This window comes from Gopherus evgoodei, chromosome 2 (assembly GCF_007399415.2).
Source record: "Gopherus evgoodei ecotype Sinaloan lineage chromosome 2, rGopEvg1_v1.p, whole genome shotgun sequence".
NCBI lineage: Eukaryota > Metazoa > Chordata > Testudines > Testudinidae > Gopherus > Gopherus evgoodei.
In genome coordinates this window covers 59,808,115-59,835,141 of record NC_044323.1, presented here as the reverse complement: position 1 = coordinate 59,835,141, position 27,027 = coordinate 59,808,115, and the positions used below count along the sequence as shown (strand labels likewise).

At 44.0% G+C, this 27,027-nt stretch overlaps 1 protein-coding gene across 13 annotated transcripts in view; it reads right to left on the bottom strand.

The window, feature by feature from the left end:
• Positions 1-27,027, bottom strand: part of DNAH11 (dynein axonemal heavy chain 11) — a 296,073-nt gene that overhangs the window by 6,424 nt on the left and 262,622 nt on the right. For all 13 annotated transcript variants that reach the window (XM_030550733.1, XM_030550734.1, XM_030550737.1 and 10 more), the window contains 6 exons: positions 22,293-22,484; positions 11,722-11,841; positions 7,939-8,181; positions 1,825-2,007; positions 1,632-1,747; positions 930-1,042 (listed from right to left, as the gene is read on the bottom strand). In XM_030550733.1, the coding sequence (XP_030406593.1) occupies positions 930-1,042; positions 1,632-1,747; positions 1,825-2,007; positions 7,939-8,181; positions 11,722-11,841; positions 22,293-22,484 (967 nt within the window). The remainder of the gene's footprint in view (positions 1-929; positions 1,043-1,631; positions 1,748-1,824; positions 2,008-7,938; positions 8,182-11,721; positions 11,842-22,292; positions 22,485-27,027) is intronic.

The following is a 27,027-nucleotide window of genomic DNA, read 5'->3' as shown; positions in this document are numbered from 1 at the left end:
TAAGTAGATCTAAGTACACCAACTTCAGCTACATTATTCATTGCGTAACTTAGATTGATCTTTCCCTGTAGTGTAGACAAGGCCTTAGGGAGCAGATTAATACACTGCTGAAGATTTTTATCCCGTACTGTAGCACTACATATACTGGGAAGAATGCCAGACTTTTTCTCACTTCCTTTACACTATTAAAATATTTTACAAGTTAAGAACAGAAGGAGTGAAACAGAGTGCTGCATTAACACATTTAGGTTAAAGAATACTGAATGGAAAAGCAATGGTTACATCAGCAAACTAAGTCTAAGACTTCTCTTTTCTTTAATCAAGCACAAAAAATTAACTCAGCATCTCTTTCCTTTTCTCACCTCCAGACTTGAACATGATGATTTGGAGACTGAAGACTTATGATGGAGGGAAAAAAAAAACTATTTCCAGATGCCTGATTGTGCAAACTGTTACTCATGCCATTAATACCACTGAGTTATAGGGACTACTTGCATGAGTAAGAAGTACTCCATGTAGGATCGGAGCACATGGGTAGTAGCTCCCATAGGTAGTAAAGGCCCTGGATGTACTAAACATGGTTGCCAACACATTTTTTAAAGGGCAGAGTCAAGAATAACAAACATGATATTGTACACTTCTAGAACACATTAGATTGTTAAAAGTGAACATTTTTAACATCTTAATTTGTCTTAATTTCTAAGTCTTTTCAACTTGAATATTGAAAATAAACCAGTCTGTTTCTAGTCAATTTCAGTCATCCATTCTCATGCAGTAGCATAATATTGCATCATGAAACACTGCTAACACTTTAAAGGCATGTTTAGATTAAAAATAAAACCTGTTTGTAAAAACTGTTTCAACCTACAATTTGGAGTTGAAACTATATGAGACTGTTCCTTCAAATGTTATTAGCCATTATTACTCACCAGTCAAAAAAGACTGAGGGTTAAAGAATCCAGAAAGCCACACCACTGCAGGGAGCACAAGATCTTGTGTCCAGGTATCAAGTTCTCGACACCGCATGAGGAGGTCATTAATCCTGAAACAAGAAGCAGCAACTACCTCAATGCCGACATAGTCATGTGGACAACAGTGACAGTTTCATTAGGATGAAATTCAATGAAGTATAGAGACGCTGTGTACCAGCTGAGCTCTGCATTGCCTCTGTGGGAAGAAAGCATGGGGCTGAAGCAGTCAAAAGGTATGTGTAGATTAAGAGGCCAAGGGTAGGGTGGGATTAGCTCTTTTCTGAATCTGGACAAGCACAAAGACAGTAGTGCAAGGAGCCCAGCATGAAAAGGGTTGAGGGAGTGAGGCTAGTGGATCTGCGATTAGGAACATCATCCAATTACTCTGTCATGGGGCTGCAGTGACATTATTCCTTTTGAAAATGACAGGCCCTAGTGGTTGCACTGTATAATTCCAATTTTGCAGAAAGCATAGAAGGAAAAGTTTAGAAACAATTTAAAGATTAGTATTCCAGCAATATTCATTTGGTCTCTAGAGTGAAAATGAATTGAATTAAAATGACAGATTTTATATACATGAGAAAGAGCCATGCGACTATTATCCATGGTAATTAAACAACACGAGTTACGTTATTTGGTAAGGTGCTGAAGCATATTTACCATTGTGCAAGGCCATAGGTGGATGGATAAGCCAGCCTGGTCCATGCATCTGGCACACTATCATAAAGCAATGCTGACTGCTGTGCTTCCATGTCAGGAGAAAACGTCAGCTCCCCCTGTGAAGAATAAGCATACTTGGCATCAAAGAATTCAGACTAGTTATTCTGTAGTAAAAGAAATTCACTTTTCTTACCTTCAAACCAAGGTTCAGTTGTTTAAGTGATCTGCGTATTGCCCGAATGAGGAGGTTCATTCTCTCACACTCTTGGAAACAAACAAGGACATAGGGGTTCCGAACAGCGGCCTTCTGCATGATTTCTGTCATGTTAAACTCTTCAGGAAGTTTCTCCAGAATATCATCCAGGACATTCTTAACCTTATCACATCAATACAGACAGAGTGATCAGAAATTGCTGCATTAGGGATTCACACGTTTAAACATACAAGACCAAGATTATTTGTATTACCGTGGTGCCTGATGGCCCCACATGTGCTAGACACTGTGCAAGACAAAGACTCCGTGCCTCAAACAGCTGACAATCTAATACTGAGTTTTCATTGCCCAGCTCTGGAATCAGACAAGAGCGCAGATCATTCCTTATTGACTAAATAAGGACTTGTAAACTAAAAGCACCTGAGTCCAGTTCAACCTCCTGTATTTTGCAAGACTAGACCCTAGAGCCCCCATGCTGTGTGGTGAGATAGGAGCAAACCTGGAACAGGCACAGAGGGTCCAACCCTCTGGGAAAAAGATGATGTAGGGAGCAGTCTCATCCCTCTATGCATAACTGTTGCATTCCTCTCTACAAAATCTCCATGGCCTATTGGCAACATAGAAGAGGGTGTGTGGCCACAGAAAAGCAGGGAAGTAAGGGACAGGACAGACAGAGTTACAGTGGACAGGTGGCAATCAGTTGCTAAGACATATTCCCCAGTCCGTGGGGGGGGGGGAGGGGAAGCACAGGGAGACCGTGGAAGACATGTAAAGGTGGCAGAGATCCACACGGCTTGAGAGGTATAGCCTCCTGGCACTCCAGCTTTAAAGACCATGCCCCAGATCACCCCATACTCAAAGTCAGATAGGCCCAACCTGGGTCTTGAGTCAACTACATCAGAACCTCATGTTTCACTAAAATATATATGTATGTTTGTAGCCCTTAGAGTGGCAAAGACAAGCTTGAAAACATGACCCGGGTGTAACCAAAGTTGCAATATTTGCCTTTGGTTGTAGAGCCTGATGCAATAGCCCCAAAAAATGACGGTTGCCTTAGGCATCTCAAAGTGTGTTAACTCAGTCTGCCTGCTTGCCTTGCCTTCTGCAAACATGACTAGAGCAGGGGATGTGTCTCTGGTATGAGAGGGAAGAGTGCAGCAGGTGCACCCACCCCAGTAGATGCCCCACACAGACGGGGTAAGTGATGCCTCCCATTGTTGCCACGCATGCCTTAGAGAGGACACTTGCTGTTCCCAGGGAAGGGGAGCCCCTGCTGCCAATTCTGGGGGAAAGAATGAGCCCCATATTGCTGCTCCTGCCTCTCTGGAGTGGGAGGGATGCTCCCCACCACTGAGACTTCCAACAACGGACAGGGCCACGGGGAGCCCTGGAGGAGTCATGTTGTGGTGTGCCTATGGTACCAAATTGTCTTGATCCAGCTCTGGTCATAGTCTCATTGGTCCCCTCTCAGAGGGGAACATGCAACGGATCTCTGGAGCAGCTTGGGTACAGCGATTTCTACCTAAGTTTTCTCCTGCAGCTTTTTTATGTGGGAGAGAAACACAAGAAGGAATTGCATAGGAAAGTACAAATACAAGATTAAGTAGTTCTCACAAATGTCCCCTATAATTTGTATGCAACTCAGTAATGGTCATGACCTGAACAGACATGATACAAGCTGCCTTCACAGAACAGTCTCATATTTTAAGTTAATTATGAAAATGGTGTGTGCCAAACTCATTAAAACAATCATAGTTAAGTTGCTTTCATTAACAGTAGTTTGCTAGTTGTCAGGAATTCAGGAAGCTAAGCAGTAATGGGGAAAGATTTTTTTTTATTGCCAAATAAATCCCCACTCCATCATTCTACTGTATCTTTATAGGGATCAACAATGCCATCCAAATTTGGCTGAGTTAATCATCTGCTTTTTCCTTATGGAAATTAGATTTGGAGTATGGTAATAGTATGAATGCAGACTGGATATCAACAGAACATAAGTCCTCTATAGTCAAAATCAGGAAATGCCATTTCAACTTTAACAACTTAGTCATTTCAAAATGCATTGGGCTGAGCTTTAAGTACCAAGTTCCCCTCTGGGGAAGATGATGACAAATCTTCTTTCTTGATGAAACTGGAACACTTATAAATGTGAGCACCCTACATCTATTAGCATGGGCTGGGGGAGAGTGTGCGCATGAACGTACATTGGCGTGTATGTATATACACACACACGTTACAATCTGATCAGACATTTTGTCTTCTACATCTTAAACAAGCAAATGTAATACAAAACCTAGTTTCACATTTTTTCCCTCCCCAATTTCTAGATTAAATGCAATTTATAATACTAAAATGACATATTTGAAAGCTGGTTTTATAAGGGACCTTTTGAGATTTGAAATCGGGACTTCCCATACCATTTCAGTCTTTGGCTTCACCGCTGAGCTTTCCAACAACAGATCCATTTGTGAGGTAGCCTTATGTGATATGGACAACAGTCCACAAGGGTCTAGTGGCCAACAGCTCATTATGTTTTCTCTAGGCTGGGGTGGGCAAACTACGGCCCACGGGCTGCATCTGGCCCATCAGACCTTTTAATCCAGGCCTTGAGCTCCCACTGGACAGCAGGGTTGGGGGCTTGACCCACTCTGCGCAGCTCCCAGAAGCAGCAGCAGCAGCAGCATGTCCCCCCCTCTGCTCCTACACACAGGGGCAGCCAGGGGTTGCCGCGTGCCACCCCCGTCCCAAGCACCAGCTCTTTAGCTCCCATTGGTTGGGAACCATGGCCAATGGGAGCTGTGGGGGCAGTGCCTGCAGACAGGGCAGTGCACAGAGCTTCCTGGCTGTGCATCCGTGTAAGAGCCGGACTGGGGACATGCTGCTGCTTCCAGGAGCTGCTTGAGGTAAGCACCGCCTGGAGCCTGCACCCCTGACCTCCTCCCACGCCCCAACCCCATGCCCCAGCCCAGAGCTCCCTTCCGCACCCTGAATTCATTCCTGGCCCCACCCCAGAGCCCGCACCTCCAGTCAGAGCCCTCAACCCCCCGCCATGCCCCAAACCCCAATTTCGTGAGCATTCATGGCCCACCATACAATTTCCATACCCAGAAGTGGCCCTAAGGCCAAAATGTTTGCCCCCCCCCCGCTCTAGGCCTCCAAATAGTCTGCTACTTTACCAGGAATCACAGAACTCTGGGCACCGGGAGATACTGAATCTGATCTCTGTTCCAACAGATGAAATGCCAAAACATTTGATAAAAATCTCTAAGGCTATGATGGACAGAGGCCACAATAGAGACTCAACACAGTGCTGAAACTTAAGGAGCTGAGACAAGTGTACCAGAAAGCCAAAGAATGAAATGGACACTCACGGAGGGAGGGGCGACTGATGACTGTACTATTCCACGGTTCCCGCACTCTTCAAAAACCATTGGAATTCTTGGCTGAGCTCCCAAAGCCTGAAGGGTCAAAAACATTGTTGCGGGTGGTTCAGGGTATATGTCCTCACCCCCTCATCCGTGAAAGCAAAGGGGAAAAAAATCCTCTCTCGCCTTTTTTCAATGTCACCGTATGTCTACTGGATGCTGCTGGCAGATGCGGTGCTGCAGAGCTACACAGCAGCATCCCCTTCCCTTCCCTTCCGGACGGCAGACAGTACAGTATGACTGGTATCTGTCATTGTCGTCCCGTGAGTGCTCCTGGCTGGCCTCGGTGAGGTCAGCCGGGGGTGACTGGGCAAAAATGGGAATGACTCCCAGGTCATTCTCTTCTTTAAGTTTTGTCTAATGGAGATTCAGTCCTGCCTGGAATATTATAGCAGCTGGAGGCTGTCCTCTCCTCCCCGCTTTGATCTCTGCTTGCAGAGGCAATAAAGTCAGTGTTGTTTCAAATTCCTGCATTCTTTATTACTTCATCACACAAATGGGGGGATAACTGCCACAGTAGCCCAGGAGAGGTGGGGGAGGAGGGAAGTAATGGGTGGGGTTGTTGCAGGGGCCTCCTAGAATGGCATGCAGCTCATCATTTCTGCGGGATGTCTGGGGCTCTGACCCAGAGCGTACGTTTGCCTCTCTGGTTCTTTAGTAGGCTTGCCTGATAGTCTAGGCAGGACTGACTCTCCCTTTAGATAAAACTTAAAGAAGGGAATGACCTGATGAGTCATTCCCGTTTTTGTCCATACGCCCCCGGCCGACCTCACCGAGGCTGGCTAGGAGCACCCATGACAGCAGCAGATGGTACAGTATAACTGGTAACTGTCATTGTCAATTTGCAAAGCAGCAGACAGTACAGTATGGCTGGTAACTGTCTTTGCTAACTTGCAAAACGCAAGGGGATGCTGCTGTGTAGCACTGCAGTACTGCGTCTGTTAGCAACATCCAGTAGACATACAGTGACAGTGAAAAAAGGCTGAACTGGCTCCATGGTTGCCGTGCTATGGCATCTGCCTGGGCAATCCAGGGAAAAGGGCGCAAAATTACTGTCTGCTGTTGCTTTCATGGAGGGAGGATTGAATGATGACATTTACTCAAAATCACCTGCGACATTGTTTTTGCCTCATCATGCATTGGAATCTCAACCCAGAATTCCAGTGGGTGGGGGAGCCTGCGGGAACTATGGGATAGCTACCCACAGTGCAACGCTCTGGAAATCGACGCTAGCCTCAGTACATGGATGCACACCGCCACATTAATGTGCTTAGTGTGGCCGCATGCACTCGACATTATACAATGTTTCCAAAAATCGGTTTCTGTAAAATCAGAATAATCCCGTAGTGTAGACATATTGTGAAACCCTGATTCTTAATGCCAAGAAGTTAAAATACTGGGGTGCACCTTTGTCATTACTTGTTTATGTGTCCTACCCATCTCACTCCTTTCTGCATGTACTCTGTTACTACTCCATGCTGCTTTGCAGCCATGCCTAAAACTAGTCATTTTATTTCTAGTGGGAGCAATTTTGGGTGTATGAAAATATCTGGGTTATTCCTGACACTAAATAGAACTGCATAATGTATCAGCACATATAGCACCACCAAGAGCTTTCTCTATCTAGGTGCTCATATGGCCCCTATTATTGCAGTATCTGACTGCCAGTTAAGGATTTAAGGGTTTATCCCTTCATGATGCCAATCCCATTATTAAATATATGTTGCACATATGGAGATCTGAGGCCCAAAAAGTTTGAGGGGCAGATTCCCTTCCCACATCTGCTCTATTTGCACTACTTAGGTGGCCCAAAGAGAGCAGAAGCCTCCTGCAAGTCCCCTGCTAGGGATACCCCTTATGAGGGAGAGTCGCCAGCAAGCTTAGACCTTCTTGCTGCATCTCCACGGAACTGTGGGAAAGGGGGATTGGCTGAAGCATACTGTGCTCTCGCTATCCCCAGCTGGCATAGAGGCCCTAAGAGACTATTGCTATGGCAGAAAAATCAGGTGCCCATAAGTGGCTTCCTGACATTCCCCCACTTGGCTGCACTCAGTGGAAGCTGGACACAGCAGAAAATCTTCCCCTAAATGATTTGTTCAGAACCACATGAGAACTCTGTTTCAGAGCTGGGAATTGAAGCCTGATCTTAACCACATCAGTACCAGGCACTTAAAGTAAAAATTGAACTAGCTGTCAAGGTAAAATGTTACCTGCTTCCTAAGTGACAATTTATGGAAAATGGCAGGAAAGGGGAAGAAAACCAGAACCAGACAAATCTTAACATTATGTTTTTCTAAGTCAGTGTTTCTTTGCTCTTTAAAAAAAAAAAGATGAAGATTGATTTATTCATTGGCACCCCACCTTTCATTCAAAGGGAAAATGGCATCAGTGGTTTCCATTAAAAATTAAACATTTCTCTTATTTTATTTAGGGGCCCAAATTCATCCCTGATGCAACCCTAAGTTACACTAAGTTTAAATGTGACCTGTTGTTGTTATTTATAATAGCTGAGCTTATTGTGGTAAACTGGGTAAATTTCCCATCATCAGAAATTAACTATCTCAATGAAATAATGTGATACGATAAATGCTCTGTTTTTAGTGGCATCCCCTGGTACTATGAAAAGCATTCTTATGGGAAACATGATTAAGAAAAAACACCACCTTACCTTTTCCTCTGGAGACTGTCCTGATTCGTCTCCTACAAGTAAATTCCTGGGCTGCATTTCCAAAAGAGTTTTGAAAAGATTCTCTGATGTCATTGTCAAGAATTCTATCTCAGCATTGGGATGGAGTCCATATAACACTGGGCTTTCAGCCGGAAGCATTTCATCTATGTACTTATGGTATCCAGCATAATCCAAATTTGGGGGTGCTAGGAAACCTGGTGCCAATGCAAGTTCTCCTTCAAGCTTCAAAAAGAGAATAAATAATGTTACTGTCAGTTCTTAAAAAAAAAAAATACATTGTGCCAGGAATTAAGTTCACTGGAAGCCTGTTAGAGGGAGTTTGGGTGCAGGAGAGGTTTGGGCTCTGGGAGGGAGTTTGGGTGCGGGAATATTGAGGGATTGGGCTCTGGGCTGGGGCAGAGGATTAGGGTGCAGCAGAGGGTGAAGCACTTACCTCAAGCGGCTCCCAAAAGTGACCGGCACACTCCTCTGGCAGCGGCTCCTAGGTGGGGGGGCCGTGAGGTCTCTATGCACCACTGCTCACAAGAACTGCCCCTCAGCTCCCATTGGCTGCAGTTTCTGGCAAATGTGAGCTGTGGAGTCGGTGCTCAGGGCAGGGGCAATGTATGGTGTAACACACACACACACACACACTCACACTCACACTCTGCAGGAACATGCCGGGCACTTCTGGGAGTAGCGCAGAACAAGGATGGACAGGAAACTGCCTTAGCCCCACTGCACTGCCAGTGATGGTGACAGCAGCCTGGGGCCCCCCAAGCCCTTTTAAATCACCTGGGGGAGGCAGGCGGGGACTGGAGAAGCTCCAAGAGAGGCATGCAGGGGCAACAGGCAGAGCTGGGAGAGAGACTCGGTCCTGAATGTTGGTGGAGGCGGGCCCCGAGGCCCTGAATATTCCTGAAGCATGGGCACCACGGGTCCATATAACTCGCCACCCCAAGCTCCCCTCCTAGGTGGAGGCATGGTTGTGGGGGGCTCTGTGTTCTGCCCCTGTGCTTCCTCCGGGAATTGCGGCCAATAGGAGCTGCGGGAGCAGCACCTGCGGAATGAGGCAGCATAAAGAGTCACCTGGTCATACCCCCACCTAGGAGCTGGAAGGAAATGCCAGCTATTTCAGGGAGCAGCTTGAAGTAAGCACCTCCCAGAGCCCATATACCTCCCACACTCCAACCCCCTGCCCCAGCCCTGAGCCCCCTCCCACACCCCTTCCCACACCCCAACCCCAGCTGTGAGCCCCCTTCCACACCTAAACTCCATTCCAGAGCCTGCACCCCCCTCCCTCACTCTGAACCCCTCAGCCCCACCTCAGAGCCTTCGCCCCCAACCCAGAGCCCATACTGCCTCCCACACCATATACCCCTCCCTTAGCCTCGAGTTCCCTCCTACACTCCAGACCCCTCATTTATGGCCTCACCCCAGAGCCTGCACCCCCAGCCAGAGCCCTCACCTCCTGCCGCAACCCAACCCCCTGCCCAGCCTGGTGAAAATGAGTGAGTGAGCGAGGGTGGGGGAGAGCACACAATGGGGGGGAGGGGGAGATAGAGTGCATGGGGGCGGGGCCTCAGAGAAGGGGTGGGGCAGGGGCAGTGAAAGGGTGTGCGGTTTTCTGCAACTGGAAACTTGGCAACCCTAACTACAGACTTCACCTACAATGATCATCTCAAGGTACCACTTTAAAATAGATCTAAGGTTTCCAGTAAAATTCTATTCTACCTTCAGTTAAAGGGTACTCTCTTATTTAGTCTATATTGTCTAGTCTCTTTTTGCCCTGGTCTACACTCAGGGGGAGGGGGCATGATCGACCTAAGGTAAGCAACTTCAGCTACGCAAATAGCATAGTTGAAGTCAGTGCATCTTAGGTCAACTTACCTGGCTGTGAGGATGGCGGCAAGTCGACCACTGCTGCTCCCTCGTCAACTCTGCTTCCACCTCTCGCGAGCTGGAGTTCCAGAGTCAACGGGGAGTGCGTTCGGGGATCGACTTATCTGTGTCTAGATGAGACACAATAAATCGATCCCCAGTGGATCGATCTCTACTCGCCGATCTGGCCGGTAGTGAAGACCTGTCCTTTGGTGGGCACTTAAAATAGGTCTAACTGTATTTTTTCCAGATTCATACGCATAACAGGGCACTGCAAGCTGTGGTTTATAGTGGGAGCCCATTGCTTCTTTGTCTTTGGTCACATGCCAACCACCACATACAACATAAGGCAAAATCTCAGTACAACACTCACGCCACCCTGCCTTATTGATTAAATTTGCAGCTAATGAATTCACAAGGAGTGCCAATAAGTAAAGACAAGTCACTTTTCCAGCTAAACATAAAAAGACACCCACGCTGATTAAATCTATTTGTTGCCAGATCTGTTTGTGTTTATTTGGCTGCCAGTCAATAAAAGAGTTCTTGTTTCCTCTGGTAATTTAGGGGAGTAACATTGTCCTATTACAGCAAAAGCTTGAAAATGTATCATCTCATTATTTAAAACATCAGTGGATCTGTACTCAGGGTTGGGTACCTAAACTTTCCAAAGGGCATACAAATACCAGTGATTCTCCTCAGGTTTCACCACCTATATTTATTTTACAATTATTTGAATGAAAGTTCAGGCTTGTGAAGGTTAATGGAGTGCCTAGGCTGGAAACAGTAATTCTTTACTTATCCATAGGCTAGACACAGAGCAGGAACAGCAGAATGAGCTTCCCACACTAACCCCATGACCTCAGCTGTCATTTGGAGAAATCAGCCTCTGCAGAGGTCAGAAGTACAGTAGTGTTTATCCTTCCATCTCCATGGTAACTAACTCCAGCATCTTCTTCTGAATAGTGACTACCAATTGTATTAAACTGAGTGTGGCTTTTTGACATATGAAAACCTCCTCATTAGGGATTGAGGAGACACAAGCACACTCATTTCACTTAGAACCTTCAAGGCAGACTTCAACTGCAGTGCCAAGGGTGAAAAGTGCATTTCCCCTAAGTTATCCAAGCTCTAGAAATGATCTGCTCAAGGCTTACATGTTAATTCTCCCCTGCCCCCCCACCCATAAGCTGTTTGGACAAGGCAAAATAATAAAAGTGTAAAGGTCATTTAAAAAATTTGTTCACCACTCTTTTCTGTATAGTCGGTCTATTATTGCTTCTCATATTCTGAAAACACCAGAAAAGGAGGGAAAGCCATTCTTCTCTTTTCATGAGCAAGAAAAGAAAATATAAAAGACAAGTAAGTGTAGTTTCTTGGGTGTCTGGTACGTGTGTCACTTGGTAGTGACATCACTGAAGTATCTTTCAATTGTGCAGCTTTTCTACCCCACCAAGAGTTTTCAAAACATGAGTGCATCAAAGAGGGAGTAATTTTTAATAGGAAAACCCGTTACCTAAATGCACTGTTCAGAATGCAGTTCAGTTGGCCACTCTATACACTATATAGTATTGTTACAAAACACTTAATACGTGTTGCTAAACTACAAGTATTTGCAAAAGCACTTAAGTAAGCAATATACCAAGTTACAAAAGCCTTGCAGACGATTTTTTTGTGTGATGAAGTACTGCACTCATTACAAATTGGATCATTTATTCCAAGACAGATATACAAGATTTTTGTATGGATGGGGTGGGGCTGAGTGTCACCTCAAAATGCTTCAGCTCTTAGCAAATCAGATCAAATATTCATCATGATGTTTAATGTATTAAAACTAAATATAAAATATTTTATTTCTTGTAATATTTAAAAAGTAGAGCTCTTTAGGTATATATAAAAAATTACCATAGCTGGGCTCATGAATTCCTCTAAATACATATGACACAGCTTGCGGTCCCAGTCATCAGTGATGTGTCCACCATACATAATCTCACCGAAGAGATAACGCAAATCTTCCCACAGAACCTACCGAAGATAATGGAATGCATAATTAAACAAACAACTCAGCATTCCAAAGGACAAACCAAAGTCACGCAGAATAATAATGCAGGAAAAATGCTTCATCGGAACAAAAGAAAATCAAAACACTTTCCTGAGAAGTTGCATTCATTAGATGCTCTCATTATTTTGTATTTAGAAAAGAATGATACTGCAGAGTGTTTTTTTTTTAAATTCCAGTTATATGTGTACATATAAATATCTGATTAAAAAATATCAGGGTTACAGTTAAAAATCACTAATTGTGCAAACCAATATATCAATTGAGCCACAAGTCATGATTTTCATCCTAGCCCTTATAAAAATCTTTTAAGGAGCAGAGTACATTTTAATAACACTACATGAGGTAAGAGAACATAACTCATTGATGAATATATGTATTTCCCTATCCAGACCTTTGAAACCATAGTCCTTATGAGCAACTGGAAGGAAACCTACTAACTACTATGTTTGTTTTAAGGGCGAAAACAAAAACTTTTATCTGATTGTAGTTTTTAATATCTTCTCTCTAGAAAATGCTGAGAAAGTAAAAGTCTAGATTATTTGAATTTGGGAGGCATTCAAGAATTTCAGTAAGAATGGAATTAATATTTATGCCATCACTACCAAATCGCTTGAGGGTTATGTTAATTGCGGTTATGGTCATAGTGCCATACCTTCAGCTTCTGATTAATGATAGTAGCATATTTCACTCAAGAAACCACTGTTTCTTTTTTAAAAAATTTGGCTTAGCAAGATTCAAAGCCTCTCTTTGCTATCCTTGATATGCCAGTTTGTGATGAGCCTTTCCAGACAGAAACCTTTACACCCTCAGGGGCAGTATTTGCCTCCTAACAGTTCAAATAAAAACTTAATTATAGGCTTTGTATGTTGCATGATATGACAGACCCGAACAAGTAAAATAGCTACAGCTATTCCAGTGTGCTTGCTACAAGTTTATTTGGATTTGAATAAGTGAAAGTCTTATTGCACCCTCCTTTTAAACTGGTTTGAACTGAATGAAAAAGAGAAAGAAGTCACCAGAATGTAATAAACTATGCTACATACTGTCTCAGGAAAGGCTGAACAGCATATTTCTAAGAAGAATATTAACAACTTTTGGTTTAGAATAAAAAAGAATAAACTTGAAATTAAACAAGTTTTTCTCCTTATTGGCTACAAAAATGCAACTAATACATTCCTCAATCTACTATATATTTATTTCAATGCACTGGTATTTGCTGGTAAGGAAATTGCCTTTTCTCTTTGTGCCAGATAACCTTGTTCAAAGTCTGTGCATCTTAGAAGAGTATAACAATATTCTAATTCAGTATAACCTCAATTAGCCACATGTCATGGGGGACATTGACAATGTTTAGATAATCAAGGCTTCTGATTTAAGAGAGAAACTTCAATGTAATCACGAGAGATCAGGGACATGTTCTCTGTTTTGGATAAAAGGGCTTTTTGGATAACAGGTTTGCATAATTAACATTGTACTGTGTAGGAAATTAGCCTGACGCATTTATGGAGAGAGAAATTCAACCTCCACACTACTCAAGTCCTGCACAGGGGCTATGCTGTAGGAGGAGTTTACCTGCTGAACAGCTGCACAGGGGCGCCTACACAATTGCATGCCACAGGAAAGGTCTCATATACTGGTACAGCAGGCCACATAGTAGAAGGATCAAACGGCTCCAATACTCTACACGGCTGGTCACTGTTCTATTCCATATACTTGAAAAACAAGTGTGGTAGATGAAGGAGTGGGTTGAACAGAAGCCCTGCAACTGGGTCCTGTGTTGATTTTGTCTCCATAACCACTCTGAATTCCACTTGGAGAGAGTTCATATACTTGGGCTTTGTGTAGGCGAAGGGAATTTCACCCATAGCTGACACAACCCAATCCATTTCCCTAAAAGCCACAAGAGAATTAAGTGTCCAAAGATGAGGTCCTCAGCTGGTGTAAATTGTCATAGGACCAATGAAGCTGTGACAATTTTTACCCTAGTTGAGAATCTGCCTCCCAGTCTTCAACACAGACTTTGTGCTCCATGGGTTAATTCTTGCTCATCTAACTCACTAATGCAAGTAGCCCCTTGAGTAAGGTGAGCAGGATTTGGCTCTGTCTTCACACTATGTTTGATTGCTTTTAAGACTCCTTTTTTCCTCCTGTATCTACATTTTTAAATGACCATAAAGCCACAATGCAATGTGTATGAAACCTGCTCACCCACAAATTATTAATATGAAAAAAGTATGCAATACTACCAAAAGGAAACGTTAAGTAATTCTCTCTCCTACCCCCCACCTGAACTAGTATTTATATAATAAGATTCCAGGAATGTCACACTGTGTGTCCGTCTGAAGCCTAAAATGTCTGTTGACTCCATGTGAAGCAATGGAGGCAGCTACAAGTATGGCCAAGAACTCTTTTTATTCAAAATATCACCAGATTGAATAATCTCTGGTTGTTGTGGTCTGTTACCATATAGTTTTTTTTTTAAGTTTTCAACCATTTTTTACTTTACAGCTTATACCCAGGCAGTGTACAGCTACAGTAAGGCGGTGTGGCATAGACACATAAGAGTCGTAGGCCAAGTCTACACTATCATTTACTTTGGTATAACTTACGTTGCTCAGCGGTGTGAATAAGCTACCCCTCCGAATGACAAGTTACATCAACCCAAGCACCACTGTGGACAGGGCTATGTCAGCACGAGAGCTTCTCCCGCCAGTGTAGCTACCACCTCAAGCAGAGGTGGATTTACGACACCAACAGGAGAGCTCTCTCCCACCAGCATAGAGTGTTTTCACCAGATGTAGCAATGTACTTCTACTGTAGACTAGCCCATTGATAAGCATGATATCAGAAGTAACTCAACCAATCACCATCCTTACTTTTCAGCTAATTTGCAGGTAACAGTTTAATTGATTATATATGGGAGACTGCACAAATGGTGGATTACTTGGCCAAACTGCCACACCTGTGCACTCAACTGCCAGCCACACAAATCAACAGAACCACCCACACAACTAGCAACGTCTGTTGAGTCAGTGTGAAGTAATGGAAACAAAAAGAAGTGTCATTGAGAGCTCTTTTTGTTTAGAATATCATTAGATTCAATCACCGCTCAGATTCGTGGTCTGTTACCAACCAATGTTTAAATTCTCAGCCATTTTTGGCTTCTTTTTAATTTTTTTTTTTAAACACACACATGACTTTACAAATTATACCCATATGACAGCATGGCTTTCAGCTACTAGTAGCTACTTATTAAGCTTATGAGTAGTTATTTTGAGAACAGAGCCTAAAGAGAAAAGGAGATTTATCAGTAAAGAAAAATAAGGGTTGGAATAAGCTGATTTTACAGAGTCATTTTCTAAACGAGAAGAGAAAGTTACTCACCTTGCAGTAACTGAGGTTCTTCGATATGTGTGTCCCTGTGGGTGCTCCACTCTAGGTGACGGTGCGTCCCTGTGCTGTCAATCAGAGATTTTCGGTAGCAGTGCCTGGTTGGGGCGCATGCACCCAGATGGTATCTCCCGTCTAGTTGGAATCTTCCTGAGTGCGTGCGCCTCACACCCTCCTCAGTTCCTTCTCTGCCATGGAGCATCATACTAGTACTCCAAAGTAGAGGGGAGGAGGGCGGGGAGTGGAGCACCCACAGGGACACACATCTCGAAGAACCTCAGTTACTGTAAGGTGAGTAACTTTCTCTTCTTCTTTGAGTGCTGTCCCTGTGGGTGCTCCACTCTAGGTGAATGTGTAGAAGTACCCATTAAGGTTGGTGGGACTTTGGAGATGCGGCAGGGAGTACTGAAGATAGAACTGTATGGCCTACTATTGCGTCTGCCGTGGTGTCTTGCATGAGAGCGTAGTGTTTTGCAAACGTGTGTTCAGATGACCATGTAGCCGCCTTGCAGATATCAGGAATGGGAACGTTGTGTAAGAAGGCAATGGATGCCGACATGGCTCTAGTGGAATGAGTTCTAATGTTGTCGGGCGGTTGAAGATTCTTCGCACGGTAACAGGACCTGATGCAGTCAGAGATCCACTTGGATAGACATTGTTTAGAGATAGCCGTGCCCTTTGATCTTTCAGCAATGGAAACGAAGAGTCGTGGAGACTTGCGAAATGGTTTAGTCCATTCTAAATAAAAGGCATTTGCTCTCCTCACGTCGAGAGTATGCAGAGTTGCGTCCTGCGGAGTTTTGTGAGGTTTGGGATAGAAAGTAGATAAGCATATAGGTTGGTTGAGGTGGACCACCACCTTAGGAAGAAATTTAGGATGTCGTCTCAAAGTGACTTTATCTTTGGAGAAGACTGTGTAGGGAGGGTGGGCCATGAGGGCGCTCATTTCACCAGCTCTCCTTGCTGATGTTATGGCAACTAGGAAAGCCACCTTCATGGACATATGGAGGTGAGAGGAGGTAGCCAATGGCTCAAATGGAGGTTTCATGAGGGCATGAAGAACGAGGTTAAGATTCCATGTAGCCACTGTTGGATGAATTTCTGGGTAAAGATTTTGCAGGCCAGCGAGAAAGCGTTTAATGGTGGGGTGTGTAAAGAGTGAGTACCCATCCAATAGGTCATGGAAGGTGGTAAGCGCCGCCAGGTGCACTTTGATGGAGCTGATCGAGAGTCCGTCTTGTTTTAGTTTCAGGAGGTAGTCTAGAATGTTAGGGAGGGTCACATTATTGGGTGCTAAATGGTTATGCGAGCACCAAAGAGCGAAACATCTCCACTTCTGAAGGTAGGTTTTACGAGTGGAGTCTCTCCTACTGTGCAAGAGGACATATTGGACCTGCTCGGAACAGGCTAGTTCATGGGTTTGGAACCATGAAGGAACCAGGCTGTGAGGTGGAGCTTTTGGAGCTAGGGGTGAAGGACTCGTCCGTTGTCCTGGCAAAGGAGGTCTGGTCAGTTGGGGAGAGCCCACGGGTGACGGGAGGACATGCGGAGAAGGTAGGGGTACCACGTCTGTCTCGGCCAAGCCGGGGCAATAAGGATGACCTGGGCCTTGTCGTCCGCGATCTTCCAAAGAACCCTGTGTAGTAGAGGGATAGGTGAGAAGGCGTACAGGAGGCAATTGTTCCATGGGATGAGGAATGCATTCCCTAAGGATGCAGTCCCAAGTCCCGCCCTGGAGCAAAACAGAGGGCATTTCCGTTTTCGAGTCGTGGCAAAGAGATCTATGGACGGCATGCCCCAGTGGGAGAAGAGCTGTTGGAGTACTGCTGCGTGCAGTTCCCATTCGTGTTCCGTCGAGAAGTGTCTGCTGAGTGCGTCGGCAGTTGTGTTGTGACAGCCTGGTCGGTAGGAAGCGATGATCTGTATTCGATGTCGTATGCACCAATTCCATAGTCGAATGGCTTCCATGCAGAGGGAATGTGATCGGGCTCCTCCTTGTCTGTTTATGTAATACATACATGCTATGTTGTCTGTTAAGACTCGCAGGTATTTGTCTTTATGAGGGGAAGAAAATGAAGGCATGCTCTCCTCACTGCTCTGAGCTCTAAGAGATTTATGTGTAGATGTGTCTCTGATGCAGACCACCGGCCTTGTGCCCTGTGTTCCCCTAGATGTGCTCCCCAACCAATCAGGGAAGCGTCCGTGGTGAGCATGAGCGTTGAGGATCGTTGCTGGAAGGAAACCCCTGTGCAGAGGTTTTCTGGACTTGTCCACCATTGTACGGAAGTTATAACATGAGGTGGAGGAGTTAGCAGCATCCCTAAGGGATGTCTGCTGGGTTTGAAACTGGAGGTGAGCCAGCCCTGGAGGCATCTCATACGTAGCCTGGCGTGTTGAACCACGAAGGTGGTAGCTGCCATGTGACCAAGGAGCTGTAGGCAGATTCTTGCTTGCATCCTGGGACGAATAGAGAGCGTACGTATGAGCTGCGTGATAGCGAGGAATCTGTTGTATGGAAGTGAGGTTGAGTCGAGATGAGCTCCTATGAATTCGATCTGTTGTGTAGGTATCAGGGTAGATTTTTGAATGTTCATTTGGAGGCCTAGGCTGTGAAAAATGGAGATGGCGAAGCACATGGCTTGAAGTGTCTCGCCATAGGAGTCGCCCCTGATGAGGCAATCGTCCAGGTAGGGGAAAAGTGTGACCCCGTGTTTGCGGAGGTGAGCCACAACCACGGCTAGGGTCTTGGAAAAAACTCTTGGAGCTGTGGAGAGTCCAAAAGGGAGAACTCTGTACTGGAAGTGATCCTGACCGATTGTGAATCGTAGGAAGTGTCTGTGAGCTGGATGTATTGATATATGGAAGTAAGCATCTTGTAGGTCGAGGGCTGTGAACCAGTCCCCTGGATCCAATGCAGGTATTATTGTGCCCAATGTAACCATCTTGAATCTTTGTGTCCTCACAAATTTGTTCAGTCGGCATAGATCTAGTATAGGCCTCCATCCCTCGATTTTCTTCTGCGTTAGAAAGTAATGGGAGTAGAACCCTGTCCCTTGATGTTGCGTCGGCACAGGTTCCACTGCGCCTAGTTGCAGAAGGTGTGCCACTTCTGTGCGAAGTAATTGTTCGTGAGAGGGGTCCCTGAAGAGGGACGGTGAAGGGAGGAGGGTAGGATATGAACGGGATGGAGTAACCGGTCCGAACTATTTAGAGGACCCAGCGGTCCTGTGTAATCCGCTGCCAAGCATGTTGGAAGTACTGGAGGTGGTGGCCAAATGGACAAGTAAGTGTTGGAATCAAGGGGTGGTCATGCAGACCCTCGACCAAAGCTTCAAAACTGTTGTTTATTGCCTGGTGGACGGAAGGTGGTGGCTTGATTTTGATTTTGTCTGCGTTTGGCAGGTCTAGTACAATTCCTAGTTGTGTCATATGGTCTGGATTGAGGGCGATAGTACTGATGTGTGCGTGGTCTTTGGTATGGCTGGTATCGTTGTCTCCTGGGAAGTGATGGGTGAATGCCCAGGGTGCGCAGTGTCGCTCTTGAATCTTTCATGGCGTGGAGGAGTTCATCAGTTTTTTTCGAAAAGAGTTTGTCCTTATCAAAGGGGAGGTCCTCCACTTTGGCCTGGAGCTCTTTAGGAATGCCTGACGCAGAGAGCCATGAGGATCTGCGCATAACCACAGCAGTTGCAGTGGTACGGGCTGCTGTGTCTGCCATGTCTAAGGATGCCTGTAGGGCCGTTCTGGAAATCAGTTGTCCCTCAGACAGGATTGATTTGAAGTCTGCTCTTCTGTCCTCTGGGATGTATGAGGCAAATTCGAGAAGCTTATTATAATTATCAAAATCATAGCTGGCAAGAAGAGCAGAATAGTTTGCAATCCTGAATTGTAGTGTAGAGGATGTATAAAACTTGCGGCCCAGGACATCAAGGCGTCTAAGGTCCTTGTCTTGTGGGGTTGGTTGATATTGTGACTGTTTAGTTCGCTGTGTAACTGCATCAATGACAAGAAAGTTCGGTGGTGGATGAGAAAATAGGAAGTCTGCGTCCTTTGCAGGAACGTAGTATTTACGTTCGATCTTCTTACAAGTTGGTACTAGAGAAGCTGGAGTTTGCCAGAGGGTGTCAGCTGGCTCCATGAGTGCTTCATTTATAGGGAGCACGATTTTCGAGGGCGCAGACGGTTGAAGAATTTTGAGGAGTTTGTGCTGATTCTCCTGAACCTCTTCTAAGGGGATATCCTGACTGAGTGCAACTCTCCTGAAAAGTTCTTGAAATTGTTTGCAGTCGTCCACGGTCTGTGGAGGTGGAGGGAGGATGGCTTCATCTGAGGCTAATGGAGAGTTAGGGTTAGGTGAGTCAGGATATGGTGCGTAGCTCCCAGTCTTAGGAGGGGGCTCAGGCACCTGGAAGTGGATGGAGCAGGAGATTGAGGCACCGAAGGAAGATGATTGGTAGGAGGATTCTGCCACGGGTACCACTGAGGCCAAGGCATGGGGTAGGAGAACCCAGGCATCGCCCACGGGGGGGCAACATAGGGAAACTGAGGCTGCTGGGCTTGAACTGTGACCTGAGGTGGTAAAGGTGCCTGTGGAGGAGAAGCAGGAGGGGAGAACTCCGCTTGCTGCTGTAGCTCAAGGTCACCGTCGGTGAAAGCCAGTTCAGGTGGAGAAAGTGGCAGATCAAGAAAGGAGTCCTCTGTATCTAGGAGCGGAAAGTGAGGCTCAGGTGGTATTAGAAGGTCACTTTGAGTGAGAAGCTGTTGTTCCTGCTCTCTAGGCTGATCTAAGCCTGCTCTCTGCTCTAGCTCTTTAGTAGGAGAGAGTGACAGAGTGTCCTGCTGTGTTGAGCCTAGAGGTGCCCTGCAGGGGGTCTGCTGCTGGTGCGCGGGCAGAAGAGTGGCTGGGTGCCGACTCTCTTCGCGGTGCAGAGGCTGATCGCGCTGTCGGCACCGCAGCTATTTTCGTCACTGAGGCAGAGCGCGCTGCTGGGACCGCGGCTGCTTTTGGTGCTGAAACTGATCAGGCTGTGACTACTGAAGCCGTTTTGGGTGTCGGAGCCGAACGCGCTGCCGGTACCACGGCCGTTGCTGGTGCAGAGGAGGAACGTGGTGCCGGTGCTGTAGCCCCTCTCGGTGCCAAAGAGGAGTGAGTTATCCGCACTGCAGTCGTTTGCGGCGCTGAGGGGACCGAATCAACAGGTGCCTTCCCCACGTGGGAGGTCTGGTCCCTGCCTCTAAGCTCTATCAGAGCGGTTGCTGAGGCATTTGAAGAAGCTGAAGCAGCTGTCTTTTGTGCTGTCAGCACAGGGGCTAGGGATCTCGCCGGAGACCCTCTACTCTTGTTAGAGTCTCGTTTGAGAGACTGCTTAGTTTCTTGCCTCTGCTCCAGGGAGGGTGGAGCACAGCTCCCCACCAGTACAGATCTGGCTGGGGAGCGTGTGGGAGCGGGTTCTACCTTTCCCGTTTCCGACAGTGGCTGCAGGGATTTTTCCATCATAATGATCTTGAGGAGCAGATCCCTGTCATGACGAGCTCTAGACTTGAGGCTCGCACAGTGAAGGCACTTCGCTGGGATGTGGGTGTCCCCGAGGCACTTCACACAATGAGAGTGGCCATCTGAGCGTGGCATGGAGTCCTGACAGGAGATGCATCTTTTGAAACCTGGCATTATGAGTTAGAGATGGCCGAGGAGAGTATCTCAATGGGAGAGAAGCCTGAGGGGGTTTTTTTTGTTTTTTGTTTTTGTTTTTTTTAAACTAAGTAACTAACTATGTAACTATACTAAAGGAAGGGAAACAACTGGAAAGTAATTAATAATTATTCCTATGTTCTTTGTTACTGTTTCCTATAGAGATCAGGGAAGAGAAGGTAGCACTGCCCCGAGTCCCGTCTTCAGCCGAGGACGGTTGAGAAGGAACTGAGAAGGGTGTGGGGCGCACGCACTCAGGAAGATTCCAACTAGACGGGAGATACCATCTGGGTGCGTGCGCCCCAACCAGGCACTGCTACCGAAAATCTCCGATCGACAGCACCGGGAAGCACCGTCACCTAGAGTGGAGCACCCACGGGGATAGCATTCGAAGAAGAACCATTGTTAAATCATCACTACAAAACTAAGCAATTATTTCAAATGCGACACTGAATACCAAATGAAGGAAATTCAATTTCATGTCCTATTGGCAAAAAGCATCAGTGAAAAGAAAAAAAGGAAAACAAACAAATACATGTAATGACTACAAACTGGGACACACAAGTAAATGTATGTCATTGAAGGTAACGTCAAATTTTTTTTAAAAACCCTCTGCTGATCTCTGAAATGTCTAAGCTATTGAAAGAAGTGGTATCAGAGGACCTACTTACTATCTACCCCATTAAATGCTGAATAACCATTGCTATTATTCAGGCTTTGAATTTACAGAACTTAAAAAATGACATTAACCAAGTATTTAAACCACACAACTGTAAAATATGCCGTCGCTTAGAAATAAAATCACTCATCTACCCTTAACTTCCACTTGGGGGAACATTACAGAGAAAGTCACAACAAGGTGGTATCCTTAATACATAATAATGACACATGCAGGAAATGCACCATTATTTATACATGTGACGTGTTGTAAATTGCTTCCATCATCAGAACTAATTGTAGTGATTATTAATGCAGTGTTATGAACTGTCAGAATTGCTGTATGTAATTACATTTGTGCAAATGCTTCATTACCTGCCTAATGAATTTGGCATATATGCACATGTAAACCACTGTTTTTGTTAACATAATGAAGGACATTTTTTTTTTGCGCTAAGCTGCTGATGTGGAACTGGTTTGACCTATATTATGAAGTTCAAGCATCCACTGCTGAAAAATCTTTGATCTGGTATATTTTCATAGTCAGCAATAGATGCATATAATGTAAGCTATTTTAATAACAGCTGCACAGAGAAATTAGGTCCCACTCCTTCAGTATCCAAGACTGACAGATTCAGAACAATCTTGGTAAGAGGTTACTTGACCACTAAGTCTTACTTTAGTGTGTGCCTCTAAATAGTTGTAGAGGACATTGACACAAATGGTGAGATCTCCAGTATTGAAAGGATATCTTCGATTCCAGCCTTGTGGTCCAAACTTGAGCCTCTCAGCCACACAAGTATGAAAGTAGCACAGAGAAAAGAGTATGCTTTTAAACTCCGTCTCCCTGGAGCACAATTCAAGTGTATCCTGCCAAAGAAGAAAAGCAATGTTTTTATCCAATGACCATTACGTTATTGGCGTAGTTGGCTTACTTGGGCCAATGGGACTACTCACACTTTTGAAGTTAAGCAAACAGAGCAGTGTTTGCAAGATTGGAGCCTAAGTATTTTTCACTTTATATATTTTTTATTATAGTTAAACAGAATTGTTGACCAGATAAATTATCTTTTTATATAAGAAGGAGCACTGTACTGCCCTTCTGGAAGAGGCCTGTAGGATTTAACTCAATAAGACTATAGAAATTAAATAAGTTTCTATATTACTCAAAAATCATATAATTTGATTTAGGATATTTTTTATAAAATAGACCACGTTAAAGACAATCTCGCAGAGAATGGTATTCCCACTATAGAATTCTATAGAGTAGTTTAAAATTCCATAGAGAAGTTATCAATCTCGCTCAGATTTTATGTGCCTTTTCCAAAAAAGGTATGTTTGGTAATTGTAATTTAATTGTTTTCTTTAGTCTTCACTGACAGAAACTTGGAAATAGGAGTTTCTGTACAGCTTTTTTTTTTTTTTTTTTTTTTTTTTTTTAAGTTCCTGAGTCAAACTTTAGAAAAATATTTTTCTAAAGTATAATCCTGAATCTACATTCCTTGCATCCCAAACTCTTTTGAATTGCTATAATTGTGTGTAAGAAGCAATTAATGTTAAAATTGATTTTTGATATCCATATACATCTTAGGTATACAAAATTTATGAGGGCTAAATCTCTGGCTGTCAAGGCAAAACACCTTCCCTAATGGAAGAATGAGTAGGAAATTGTGAACAGGAGAACATGTTTCCCCCACACAAAGACTGGGAAACATCTCATGGTAGGGAGCATCAAGTCCTATAACAAAATTTCTTCTGGGCAAATTAGTGAATTAAATAATCAGAAATACAATTTTGGAGTAAGATTTATGAATCTGACTCGATCTTCCTGACCCTCATATAGAAATCCACGCACCACAAAATTTGTCCTACCCATGGCTGGCTATAGTGTAATGAATATTTTTTAAAACTGCAGTTGCTCCTACTGAAATGTCAAATAACTTTACATGAAACGTAATAAGGACAAGCAGCAAAGAGTCCTGTGGCACCTTATAGACTAACAGACGTATTGGAGCATGAGCTTTCGTGGGTGAATACCCACTTCGTCAGATGCATGCAACGATAAAGAAAGCTCATGCTCCAATATGTCTGTTAGTCTATAAGGTGCCACAGGACTCGTTGCTTTTACAGATCCAGACTAACACAGCTACCCCTCTGATAATAAGGACAGTAAGTACTTAACTTAGTCTTGATATATCTGCCAAAGAGTCTGTAGTGCAAAAGTTTACCTCAACCACCACTGACTGACAACCATAAGAAAATACAACTAGAGTTTCCTGTTGAAAATCTCACCTTTAGAAATTGATAATCCAGTTCAAATCTTTAAAAACACAAATGAGCCATATTTTAATTTAGAACAGTTAAATTAAAGTATATCTTTGAATTCCAGGATGTCCTGTCTGTATGAGAACTATTTCTTACTAGATGCCTTTTAAACATCCCAGGATGAATTATGGTGTCAGAAAATGAAAGTTGCAATAATTTCTCCTTTGTGTCAGCTTTAAGATTCACATTTCAGATAAACAACCCTCCTAGGCATAAGAGCATTTCCCATTTTTGAAAAAGTCACCATAACTCAGTAATATTTTAGCTAAACAACTCCGTGCAACATGCTTTTGCTAAAAACAGTCTTCACCGATATATTTCAGCTTTCTGCTAAAAAAAAATAAAATAAAATGCTGTGATGATGTATTATAAACAACTATATAGTTGGACAAAAAAAAATTCTACTATAAAAATTTCCTGCTTAACCAAGAGTACACACAATTATTTCCCCTAGGAATTCTCCAGGATCTCCTCCTTCATTTCCTCTACCGCCCTCACATCATAACCACCATTTCTCTGGCCCAGAAAACCTGGTGTGGAGCTCTCTGTATTCTGTGTTGCCCAAAGGGGTTCCTTAGAACAGTGGCACTTAAAATTTTCACCATCATGCCTCATTTTTATCAAGGCAAATAACTTCAGGCCCTGCCTTCCTGTGTGCTACAGACAAAATTCTTGCAAATCAAATATTTGAATCACTAGAATACTAAAGTACATACAGTTAAAATAGTCTATCTTGGCACATTTCAATGAGATGTATGAGCTTGATTCTGTATGCACAGCTTATCCAGTTGTAGAACTGAACTGAACTGAAACTGGAAAGTGATCTACAAGTCCTCCCAGAATAAGGGACTCCAGGAGGAACAGGGTGTCAAGGGAGAAATAGGTTGTGGGGTGGACACCAAGGCATGCTATTCCCCCATTCTTAAGCCTCTTTTTCCCTTACATCTCCCTGCTGGCAAGGCCCTGAATCAGTTGGCCATTGCTTCCTGTTCTCTCCTTCTTTCCAAGTAGTTTTACAAAAAAATTTTATACAGGTGACTAATGAAAGACCAACATCAAACAGCAAATACCCTTATTTGTATATAAGCACAGGAATTCATAAAAAGGGTATGCAGCATTTGTGCACAAAAACCCACGGTGTATCCAAGAGTCATTTAGAATGGAGCAAATGTTCATAAACATTGTCTACTCGACCGACTATACTTTTAGAGTAAGGTCAAATTCTTCACTAAGGCTTTTCTTTTGGGGAGAGGTGGGACAACTAATGAATCAGTTATATACATTGTGTTCGGTTTTCTTTTTCTGTGAGAAGGCTTTTTTTATAGTTTCAAAATAGAGTCAAAACAGTTGATTTGCAAAAAAAAAGGCTGTAATATTACAATCGGACGCAAAACTAAGGAAAAAGGCCACTCGAACTTGAAGTTACAATAAATAATAAAATTAACCGTAGAGGCTATCAAGATATTGTATAAACAATCACTGTTTTCTGTCAGTTTACAGTCATATTGCTGGCTTATGGCATATGCATTAACATCAATGATCAAGAATGTTACAAATATTAACATTAAAGGCAAGTGAAAGAGACGATTCATCTTAAGTATCTAATTCATCAACCTTAGAATTCATCTGTAAAGAAATAAGAGTTTTTGCTTCATCATCATAAAAGAAAATAATATTCACCATATTTAAAAAGGAACAAGACTGAGGTTTAAAAAATTACCTGGAGGTTTCATTGTAGAGATTATTAATAGGTCTTATTGAAATTTAGTTTATGTAGTTTGAGTTTCTATAATTTAGGTGAATGTATGAAAATTAAGAAATATACAACCTTTTCAAGACCCAGAATTGCTGTTACATTGAAATAGATCCCCATTCACATGCCTTTCAATTAAACAATCTACAGTAATACCAATTTACTATCACAGTAGTTAACTGTTTCCCCTATGCCTGAGGAAGTGGTGGAGTGGCTGGCACAGGAGCCAGTCCCACTGTACAAGCTAGATTTTTGCCTGTGGACTTTGCCTTGTACAAGGAGAACTTGACCAGCTGTGGCCAGAATACATACTTTGTGCCACCTGAACTGTGCAAAGTCCCACTTACATACATGCCTGATGCTCAGACTGGCCTTTGTCTGCTCGGCATGTGCATGTGCATGGTATATGTCAGTCACAAGGCTTACATTATGCTGGCTGCCCATTGCCCCAGGGATGTTTGACACACTAGACAGCCATGCTAGGTGTGTAGAAGTATTGCAGCAATCAGTGTGGAGACTTTTCAACATTTGGGGAATCCCAGAGACTGGGAGACTCTGCAAGTGGCTCTAAGCCAGTTCTTTCTGTAATGTGCTGCTGGAATGAACAAGCATTACATAATATCCATTAAAAAAAAAGTAGGGTGTCCAGATACACTGACACTCTTAGATCTAACCAAAGAAGAAAACTTCTTCTTGCCTCTTTCCAACATCGTATCACCTAACCAGCCTCCCTGCTCCCTCAAATCACCCTCAATCAACTCATCCATCCACCTCCAGAAGAGCTTGGGAAAAAAGAGATGGATGGACACATGGTACCTACTAAGAATAGAGAAGGATACACCACCATGATTTGGGCTATAAAATCCCTTTGTGAGAATTAAAACTACTGTTATCACTACTACTACTAATAATAATAGAGGTGGAAAGATTATATGTAGCAGGCACTGTCAGGAATTTGCAGTGGTGGGGAAGCCAGCACAGGTTGGAAGACGTCATGGTAGGAAAGGGGGAGCTGACATGGCACTCTTAGATTGCTAGTTGGGAGGCAGAGTATCAAATGCTGGGCCATGACATTTCTCTGATGTTGAAGTGGCCAACACAGTTACATGTCTGATGTGCTGCTTCCCTGACTGACAAAAGGAAAGCATTGTGTTGGTTAACCCTATACTGCTCTACTACCTAATACTGGGAAATACAATCAGGGATAGTATCTGAAGCACTTTGCCCCATGATGATGGGAAATTGATTACAAGGAGGCAGGATAGGGCAGAGTTGTGACCTTTGTTTTCATATGGAATGGATACCACGACCCCAGCAACAAGCTCCCAGCCCTGG